We start from the raw sequence: 11,157 nt of genomic DNA on the forward strand, positions 1-11,157 counted from the left end.
AGGAACACATGAATGAATATAAGTACGCATGTTTGAGAAAGCATTTTCCTCCAACATTGGCTGGTTTCATCTGTATAAACACTTATTCCCATGTACACCTTTCCTCACCTGATAGCTGGAGTTTGGAAGAAACTCAGCCTGTTCTAGCCCACCCTGAGCTTTCAGGGAGGGTGATAAATGCTTGCTTTGACCTCTCTGCATCTCAGAGGGAGTCAAGCCCAAAGGCCTTGTGACCTCAGGCAGAGGATACCCAGACTTGCATCCCTTGGCTCCTGGCCTGGGTCCTGTGAACCACTGCAGCAGTCTGGGAGCAGTCTGTAGCTGTGTGACTGACAGCTTCTCCTGGTGCCCTGTGCCTCTGCAGGCTGCACCCCTTCTTGTCCATGTCAGTTCCTTCGCAGCCACGAGCCATAAGAAGAAGCTCTATGTGATTGGGGGAGGACCCAATGGGAAATTGGCCACAGACAAGACTCAGTGTTATGACCCTTCAACTAATAAATGGAGTTTAAAGTCATCCATGCCAGTGGAGGCTAAATGCATCAATGCAGTCAGTTTCCGGGACCGCATCTATGTTGTTGGTAAGTGAATGAATGGCATCTTATTTATCTGAGTCCCCCCCACCCAAGTGGGCAGCCTCCCAAGGAGATCAGATGAGGCCCTCCTGGGATCTCAGATTCCTGGGTGATGTGGGTGAGGTTGAAAAAAAAGAAAAGACCGATTGGTCCAGGCCTTGGTGGAATTTACCTTCCAGTCTTGGATGCAGAAACAGCTCACTTTTAGGGGACATACAAAGCAGACTGACAGTGGGATCCAGTGGAGGAGCCAGAAGCTGCTGCAGAAACAACATGTATTGTAAACACTAGCAAATGTACAGATATTGAAATGTGCACAGTGTATATGATAAGTAACCGATAAATGGTAGTTATCATCATTTCTTATTTTGTGTTCATGGGAATTTTACTCTTTCCACTTGCTTTGGGAGCTCTGACAAGTCACATTTAGCCAAGAGGAAAGCCTGGCTGGTCAGACCACAGTAGGCATGTAATTGTTAAGAATGATGGATCTCAATCCTGACTATTCATGAGAATCACCTGGGGAGCTTTTTACAGAGATATGCATTGCTGGAGCTTACCCCAGACCAATGATATCAGAACGAGAGGGAGGACGCTGGCCCAGCAGAGCAAGGTGTTTTGAATGTGCAAGTGATTTTTCCTGTGCAGCCACGATTGAGAGTCACTGATGTAGGGAGATGCCAAAAATATGTAACTTCAGCAAATAAGAGCTAATCAGAGAAGGCTTCCTGGAGGCAAAATGCAGGAAGAGATTAAGGAAAAAGCCCTTCTCGCCCTTGCTTCAGGTTTCCTGTATCTGTATGGTCAGTCTCATGACTTCAAAGTTCATCTTAAGGTGGTGACTCGGACTGGTATGCCAGGTCATGCTCAGTCTACAGAGAGATGCCACCTCCTCTAGTCACGGTCATGTGTTGATAGCTTCTGTGCACTAGGCCTTCTGCTGGTGCTTTATGCCCATGGTCCTTCTGGTGTCTTAAAATCACCTTGGTCTCAGGGATCATTATTACAATAAAAATGTGGCAGAGCTGGGATGACGAGCTGAGTGCACCCAATGAACAAGATGGTATTTCTTCTAGGGAGCAGTCTTAGGGTACATTTTGGCACCATGTGAAGCCAATTGTCGTTTAACACCTGATTAGCACCTGACTGCAGAGTTTAAAGGGCTCTTTGAAGGGTTGCCAGTGTAAGACTACTGCCCCTTCTACCCATTCAACCTTTCTGGAGAGCCATGAATCTACCCTTTCTATTGGCAAGATGGTAGATTTTACTGAGCAGAAGTGGGATTTTTGTGGGTAAAGGGGAAGAAAACCAGAAGAGTGAGATGCCCACCGTGTTTCCCTTCCTCTTCAGGAGGGGCCATGAGAGCGCTGTATGCCTACAGCCCCCTGGAGGACAGCTGGTGCCTGGTGACCCAGCTCAGCCACGAGAGGGCCAGCTGCGGCATCGCACCCTGCAACAACCGGCTCTACATCACCGGGGGGAGGGACGAGAAGAACGAGGTCATTGCCACCGTGCTGTGTTGGGACCCTGAGGCCCAGAAACTGACAGAGGAGTGCGTCCTGCCCCGGGGGGTGTCACACCATGGCAGTGTCACCATCAGGAAGTCTTACACCCACATCCGGAGGATCGTGCCTGGAGCTGTGTCAGTGTGACTGTGCAAGGGCACCAGGTGCCGGGAGACCGCCCTCTGCACCTGTTGCCCGCGTTCATGCCACTAAAGACAGCAGGCTGGCCTTGAGCTATGGGCCCTACACCTGGGCTCCCCATGGGGGCTCTTTGGAAGTCACAGCTTTGGGACACTCGAGAGCAGCCAGGAATGTTTGCGTGACCTACCTCAGGAGGAAGGAAGAAGACTACTTAACATTCAGGACACACCTGTCCCATGCCAGGTTCTGTGCCAGGCACTTGTGTGTATCAATTCATTTAACCATCATAACGACCTGGTGACTGGGTATGATCACTTCAGTTTTACAGCTGAGGAAACTGAGTTTCTGAGAGGCTAAGAGCTTTGCCCCTGGTGACTCTGATTATAAGTAGCTAAGCCAGGAATCTAAACCCAGCTCTTTCCATTGCAAGGTCAGTGGCGTTCTGTCATGTTGTCTATCTCCGAGTAGGAAACAAAACAAACAAAAGCTGGTTCATTTTTTGTTCTGACAAGTTTGCTAAAAGGATTCACTCAGAAGGGCAGGGAAATAAAGTTGTTTCTTTTTTTTTTCCTTTTCTTTTTTTCTTCTATTAGAGCCTTTGGCTCCTTGTCAAGAGTGTCTTGTATGTTGTTCTATCTGATAGGACTGGGAGATGGCTCTGGGAAGACCTATATGCTTAGAAAGAGATAAAAGACTTTCCCCCATCAAAACTTCTATTTCTTAGGATCACAGAGGTACATTCAGACCAGAACTGTCCTTGCCAGACAGACTTGTACCTTCAGCACAGCCCAGTGCCCTCGCCTCTTCATGCCCAACACCTATATTGCAGTATAGAAAGGGTTTTCCAGAGACTCAGATTACTTTTTTTTTTTTTTTAATGTAAAAATTCCCTCCCTGCTGGCCATTGCAGGAATGACTGACTCTTCTTGAACCATATACTTTCTGCCTTTTAGACTGAGATTTGAGTCCATGTCCCTGAGTTTCCACCTTCCTGGAACCTTGGTTTTCCGGATCCTTTGAAGCCCTTCTGTTTGGTTTTTGGATCAGGCTGGCACAATTTGGTCGCAAAGAATGGACTCTGTCCACTCTAAGAGAGAGCTTTCAGATGAGCTCACTGGAAATTCATTCTAATCTCCAAATTGGGGAAACAGATCAAGAGATCCTGTTTCATGTGCTGTACTTAAAAAGCAACAACCATGGTAACAACATAGTAACTGCATTACCCAATGTGTTTTATTTTCATCATACGATTTCAGATCTTTTTACAGAGTTTTATTTCATGTCATATGTGGCAGACTGTGCTCATACTTCTGAATAGTTTGGGAAGTTAGAGGTATTAGAGTTGATAATTGAATTTTCATAGAAAAGTTGTGGTTAGAAGCTAAAGTTCAAAGCTGAAAAAAAAGACTTGGAACATTACAGATGAGATTTCTATGTACACTTATGTCACTGGGGATAAATATAAATGCTTGTTGGCGTGTGAAAAATTCTGTGCCTTGGGGTCAGGTTAGGTTCAGCTCCCTGCTCTGAAAAGCAGGATGGGAAAATACACACACATTTGTGGAGTCATAGAACACATTACAGTAAGTGATGTACTTACTCATAAGCACTAATAACCTTAATGAAGATTTCAACTAAAACAATTTAATCTAGTTCCATTTAGCAAATATTCAAGGAGTTCTTTCTGTTTGTCAAGACTCGGGGACACCAATGAATAAGACAAATTCTCCCCGACCAAAAAACACTCAGTAAATTAGTAAACAGGCCACTAGTCAACATTATATTTTTTCTTTTCATCAAGTTAGAGAAAAATGGGATGTATATGAAGTTATGAGGTTACATCCATGTCTTTATTGCCCTCCCAGGGGCATCTTGGAAAGCTGTGTTCTTGGGCCAGTGATGTGGCCATTGCTTACATATTTGACTTTCTTTGAGATCGCCTTCAGAAACCATTTATGAGCTACAGGAGAAATCATTTTCCCAAGACCATTTCAAGGAAGAACTTCCAAGATGGATATCCAATGACAACATCAGTGGCATATGCAGAGAACTCCCCTCAGAAAGAGAGTGTTCCTTGTCATGGCAGTCCTTTGATAAGAACAATCAGCAAATTTTGCACTCATCAGTGAATCATCCCTACTCTGGGAAAGGGATTTAGGATTTAGGGAAAGGGATTTATAAATCTGGTTCTAACTGCAGGACCGAAGTATCAGGACTAGTTCAGAATATTTAAATGAAGGCAAGGGAAGGATTCTATGTGATTTTTATGTCATCAGATATGCAGACAACTTGTAAAATCTCAGGTGCCTGACCCTTAAGAAATAGAGATTCTCAACAATGGCATGGGTTGGCAGACAGTCACACCTGTTAAGGCGGTACAGAGTTCTATACTTAAAGCTGCCAGTCAGCAGCTTTTAGAGAAAGAAAAGAGTTCAAGTAACTTGGTGAAACTTTCTAAGCATATTGGGATTTAAGCTTCTAAGGCGCCAGCCCTGATGGAGGCTCTTAAATTCTAATTTCCATTTGCAGATGAAAAGTCAATCAAAAAATTTTGTTTGTGTAGCTGTCATAACCCATCCCACCAGCAGGGGGAAGAGGCAGGTCGGTGCCAGATGAGCCAGAGGCAAAGGGCTACACGGACTGAGGCAGGGCAAGGGGCTCTTCTTGGCCCAGCAGACTGGATCTGGAAGCAGGTTGTGTGAGGGACCTCCCTGGCCAGGAGGAAAAGGATGAGCTAGGAGGAGAAAGAGGAAGTCAAGTTTAAGGATACAGGTCTAGAAAATGATACCATAGTCTCTAGATTTTGTGAGCATGACTCCATTCTCAAAGGCAAAAGAGATAAGGAACAGCTAGTTCAGGCAAGGGGGTTCCAGAAGAGAGGCACAAGTTCGAACAGGACTGGCAGCCAGACCCACTTGTTGCGCAGGGGGCTCTGAGCTGCCTGGCTGGGTCTCCTATTTTACTGGACCTAAAGAAAATGAGGCCCAGAGGCTGTGATGGGATGGAAACTGTGGGAGAAGTTAAAGGACCCTGGTTGCCAAAGCTGATCTGAAATGGACAGGGAGCTAAGCTCACCTGATAAATGTCCTCTTCTTAGCCTTCACCACATTCTGCCATCAGTGGCTTCAGGAAACACACATGCTCACACACTGCCCTTGAACTCAAACTGTGCTCTCAGGGAAATAGAAATACAGTTTGCTTATAGCTGTGAGACTATAGCTTTGCTATTTATAAAAGCACTTGAGGTACTGTTGTCATTTACGAATCCTACTTGATTTTGAATAAGAAAAGTACTCGGAATTTTCAAAGTGAGTAGCTATCGCTGGAATTTCTTATATGAGGTCCTTGGGGTTGCAAAATCATTTTTTCCCTTTATATCTGATTTGAGTGTTGTATTAGATCTCAGAATCTGAAGAGTCAAACTTCATGGAAATCCACAAATATCTCAGATGTGGCTCTTGCAAAACCAATTTTGACCAGTTTCATATTTATAGGTAAAAATGTCAATGCTAACTTGACCAAATCCTTTCAGCATTTTGGCTACATGAATTTGTATTTTTTTAAACTATCAAACTAAGGATATTGTTTATACATAAATATACAAATAAATTTTGTATTTATTCAAAAATGTGTGGAATATTGTATACAATTACTAGGTGAAATTTTTTTTGCTTGTTTTAATATGAGTAAGTAATATCTGAATAGAAATTAATTTAGGAGGTGGGAATTTAAAACATTTCAGCTGGTTCAACAGGGTTTCAATAAAGTTATAAGCTAGAATTGATCAGAAGTGGTGTAGAAAATGGCAAAAAAGTAGACAGCTTTTCCCTCCCTAAAGTCTCATTGCCTGTATGAGCATGCTTTTACCAACCCACTTGCAAGCTGTAGGACTCTCATCCTGCCTGCCTTACTCCTTACAGGAGGCCCCCTTCTAGGTTTCAGATTTCTGGTCTGACACTTAATCTTGCACCTGGGTGACTCAGTCAGTTAAGCTTCTGCCTTCAGCTCAGGTCATGATCCCAGAATTCTAGGATTGAGCCCCACATCAGGCTCCCTGCTCAGCGGGGATTCTGCTTCTCCCTCTCCCTCCACTGCTCCCCCTGCTTGTGTTTTCTCTCTCTCTCTCTGTCAAATAAATAAAATATTTTAAAAAGTGAAAGAATAAAAAAAAAAAAATTAACCCCGCCTTACCAACATCACTGTGTTTTTTTCTGAAGCTTTAACCAACCCATGTTTCTCAAATAAGGGCACTTGGAACTTGGCAGTTGAGATGGAGAGCTGTAGTTTTCAGCCACTGGAAAACTTGTCATCAGTTTAGTTTGTTTTGGATAACATTACAAAGATCCTATGCCACTGAAAGGGAAAACCTGAGGTTTTAAAGAAATGTGGAGTCACATGAATAACTTCAACCATTCCTCCTGTCCTCCCTGGAAATGGAGATTCTGGCTTCTCTACTTTGGGGACTCTGGATGGAAAAGCTTGGGAAGCATAGCCTCATCTCACGGGTGGGAAGTACTCTGGAGTTAATCCTGGACAACAGCTCAACAGCCAGCGCACTGTTGTGAGCCAAGATGGGGTTTTGACCTTGAATTCACTGCTGAGCCCTCCAGTTTCCCTGCTGGGTCTAAGTGGTAATCTGAGGCCTGGGCTGCTCGGCCAGGGCCTGGCATTTGCCCAGCTTTCCTTGGCCCCTCTCGCTGCTCTCGGTGGTCTCTGCTGGTATGTGGCATCCTCTGGACCAGTCCCCTTTTCACTGGGGATATGGCCTTTATATAGGATCTTATTCTCCTCTACATCCTGTGGGTTCATGCCTCATTTTCTGTTTTTCTTTTCTTTCTTTTGAAGTTTTATTTATTTATTTGAGAGAGCGCCAGTGAGGGGAGAGCAGAAGGAGAGGGAAAGGGAGGGCGAAAGAACCTCAAGCAGACTCCCTACTGAATGCAGAGACCTACATTGTGGGGCACAGTCTCACAACCCTGAGATCATGACCTCAGCTGAAACCAGGAGTTGGACACTTAACCGACTGAGCCACCCAGGTGCCCCTCATTTTCTGTTCTTATATGCTACCACAATTCAGACCCTTGGTGCTGGGAACTAATTTTGGGTCAGGTCTCCCCAACTCCCAAGCTGCCCTGTATCAGCCTGCCTAATTACTAATCACTTCGGTTTCACTTCCATGCTTGTTTCTAATTCCTAGGGATTTTCCTTCTTGCATGCTCAGATATCTCCTTTGTTATTGGTTCCTGCATGGCAGGCTACCTGGACACCCATGCCTGCCCTCATCTCTGGTCCTCTGTCTGAGTCCCTAACCTGCTGCCTGCCCGGGGTCTCCAAACGTAGAAACCTCATTACCCTTCCTGTGTTGACCTCTAGCTATCCTAGCACCATAGTATCTCTCGGGTCCCCTGATTTCTGAAGTTTCGAGAAAAAGCAAAAGGAGATAGGAGACTGACTCTGGCTACAAATTCTTTAAAACGGTTTGTGTGTAAGGAAAATTTCCTTTTCCTTTAGTAAAACTAACCCAATTTCTCCAAGTTTGTAGTAGAGGGAGAAACTCCCAGTGGGGACAGAGAGTTGGATCTCATAGCCTCAACTCTTAACCCTGTAAGGAAAGAGTCCTATACATGGCTCTTAATTTCCCAAAGGACATCACAGACCAGGCTGGAACCGATGAATTAGACTTTACTAATGACTTAGAGATGCTATAGGAAAATAAGTACAAAAAGGAGCAATGCTCTGGGTGATGAGGATGACAGGGTTCAGCTGTCTTTGAGAAGCAGCGTTATCCTTAGGTGGGGGGTGGGGATGTACGTATGTGTACCTGCGCGCGCGTGTGTGTACATGCTGTCAACAATAAACAAAGCTGCACACAGCTAAATCAGAGAGAACAGATTTTATCCAGCAACTACTGACAGTAGAGGAAAGGGCTGAGCCCCATTCTGCTTTGTGCAGAGCTGAACAGGTACTAAAGGGAAAACTGAGAGGAGGAGAGAGGGAACAGGTGGGCACTGAGGTAGAAGCAGGGAAGTGAAAAGTCAGAAAGCATTGGTCAGTAAGTGTGCTTAGCCCTCCTGTGTCTGCCAGCTGGCAATGTTGAAGTTAGGGTTCCCTCCTTCCACAGAGACTGGCAGGCAGGGCCCTCTACTTCCTGGTAGTTACGTTCAAAGGAATGGCTTACCAGGTCCTTGAGAAAGACACTCCTGGGCTATAGGAGGTACATACCTATCTCAAAGGCACAGAAGATGGATTTACTGTTGTAAGCCATTTTTAGTAAATGCTCTAAGAAAGGAAGGTCCGGGGCCTATCCTCAGGTGTTGGCTACAGAACATGGTAAGTTCTTTTGACACTCTTGAGCTTTTCCAGACGGAAACACAAAAAGAAGGCTGGTTCATCCAAGGGATGTATTCTTAGGTAGCCGTGATAGGTTTGATCACATCTGTTAGTGCAAGAGTTTGAAAGGATGTTCACGCAAAGATCTTTTGCCATTTTGGGCACCCCAGGTATATTTGCTTTATGAAACAGAGACAATAAAACAGATAAGTGTGCCCACCACTCATACTGCTGGTGGGGGAATTTTAAAAGGGGGCTGCGTGTTTTCTACAACTCAACATAAGCCCACTGTGAGACCAGGAGTGCTATAACCTCTCCTTCTAGAATATTCTAAAGATAATTGAAGAGAATAATAATACTAAAACTTCTTTCAACTTATAAAGCCAGAGTGGTGCTCTCAAACTTTTTGGGCTATATCTCACAATTTCAAAATAGAAACATTTTCAGTATTTTCTATTCTAGTTCTTCTTAAAATGCTGTTCAAAATTTATTAAGTTAATTTCATTGCCTACCAGTGGGTCACAAGTCATAATCCACACCTGAAAAATACAAGGCTTCTGGGCACAGACCCAGACAAAGACTGGGTAGGGACCAGGGGAGTGGATGTTGGCAAACCCTTGGTTTAACACAACAGAAACTGGAGGGAAACATCTACCTGCAAGAAGAAACCCATGAGTTCTGACCTTAGACAAACAGAATTTTTGTCAGTAAGAGTCTATTCTTTTATAACATAAGTATAGTAATGGGAGCCTCTATTGTGTAATTTCCCAGAAACATGACCCAGAGCCAGAAGTAGTCAGAGATTGGGACAGTGACAAAACCAGTCTAGGCAGAAATGCTGTTTTTGTTTTTTTGTTTTTTTTCTTATCAAAGTGCATCCCAGAAAAGGTCACCCTAGAAACCTGGAGGAAACAATACATTAGACTTCGTTCTGACTAAATCATAAATAGATGTTGGTAGAGGGAGTAATGGGGTTAATCCTTGTGAAACAATGTAGCAAATGTTTATTGAGCACCTACTACATGCCAGGCACGATTCTAGGTCTAGGGCTCCACATCCTCAAGTAAAACAATGTCACTGCTCTCATGAGCTATCATTCTACTAAAGAAAGATCGGCAACAACCAAACAAGTATATAAAAAAGGCCAAGTAGTGATAAATGCTGGAAAATCAGGGTAATTTTAAACAGGGTGAGCAGATGTGCTTTCTGATAGAGACTATTATAGAAAAACTTGAGTGAAGAAAAAGTGCGGGGCCTGTGAATGCCTGGAGGAAGCGTATTCCAGGTAGAGGGAATAGCCAGTGCAGAGGCCCTTAGGCAGGAGGCTCAGTGTCTTTAAGAAACAGCAAAAAGGTCTGTGTAGCTGAGTAAATTCTGAGTGATAATAATGAGTCTCAAGGCCATTGTAAGCACTTTGTGTATGATCAGAGTAAGATGATAGGGCATAAGACAAGTTTAGTAATGCTAAAGATTCACAAATGTTAGGTACCCAAGACTATGGCTTTCACATTCAAGTCTGCTGCATTCCCAGTGGAGTTAGGAACTAGGATCTGCTGAACGCAAGGGTTTTGTGATAACAACAAATATTAAACTTTTTCCAAATCCTTGGTTTTTCTGATCCTGCTCTGTGTGCTCACATTAAGGTAGGCTGGGCTGCCTCTCCCAGCTGCCTAGTTGCATGAGCCTGGGCTGGGTGGGGTGGGGGATGGGGTGGTTGGGGAAAGCCTCTCAAATAACTAAGATCTATCATTCCCTGCATCAATAGAAATGGCAGTACTCAGATCCATGGGCATCACTCAGATCACGAGAGATCACTAGTGGTGATGGTGGTGGGGCAGGGCAAGGGGATTGAAAACTAGAACTTCAAGTCAGTGACACCCCTAGGAAGTCTAGATGATATTTGGAAACCTGTTATCAGTAGCCCAAAATAATGTGGCCTGTGGTTAGCACATTAAAAAACAAATAAAAATCCTTGGTGGTTAAGTACAAACCAGGAAGCTATTAAAAAAATTCTCTCTAAAATGTGTGGCAATTCAGATGCAAACTAGAAATTAGGTGCTAAAAGTGTTATTTCAGGATGACTTCAGAGATCGCGTTTTCCCGGGAGGCGTTTGGAATCCTCAGTGGGAACAGCCTGGAGATGAGGGACATTAGAATGGGTTCCAGTGTTGTCGTACAACCTCCCTGACTCCTGAGGAGGGTGATGATACGGGCTGGGTTTTAGTGGCCTTCCGGACTATAGCACCTTGTGCAGAAGCTGTGACTTGGCAGGAAGAACGTACGGGGGCGGGTCCTGAGAAGGGGCCGCCCCAGCCATTGCCACCAGCATTATTGATCTCCTCCTGGATCATGTACATCCACTAGAAGTCGAACAATGAAAACCACTGATATCTTTGGTTCGGACTGTGCAATATTTTTGGAAAATTGGCAACACGGGGGGCCATATTTCTACTTAACAACTGGCTGGAACAGAGTAGGGAATGTTCTCTTTAGAAGGGGGCGGTGCTCTCCAGTTTACCAGACTCCACCGACCTAGCTTGGCCCAAAAGCATTTGAGTTTGCAGTGTCTGACAGATACTATCTGTGTAATGCTTGCACCGACTCTGCAA

The 11,157-nt window shown here is 44.4% G+C and overlaps 1 protein-coding gene across 1 annotated transcript in view; it reads left to right on the plus strand.

Moving 5' to 3' along the window:
• The window catches only part of KLHL6 (kelch like family member 6), a 57,553-nt gene extending 51,764 nt beyond the window's left edge, over positions 1 to 5,789 (plus strand). The window contains exons 6-7 of the mRNA XM_046003879.1: positions 365 to 578; positions 1,923 to 5,789. Of these exons, the coding sequence (XP_045859835.1) occupies positions 365 to 578; positions 1,923 to 2,224 (516 nt within the window). The 3' untranslated portion in view covers positions 2,225 to 5,789. The remainder of the gene's footprint in view (positions 1 to 364; positions 579 to 1,922) is intronic.
• The last annotated feature ends 5,368 nt before the right edge of the window (positions 5,790 to 11,157 follow it).

This window comes from Meles meles, chromosome 4 (assembly GCF_922984935.1).
Source record: "Meles meles chromosome 4, mMelMel3.1 paternal haplotype, whole genome shotgun sequence".
Classification (NCBI taxonomy): Eukaryota; Metazoa; Chordata; class Mammalia; order Carnivora; family Mustelidae; genus Meles; species Meles meles.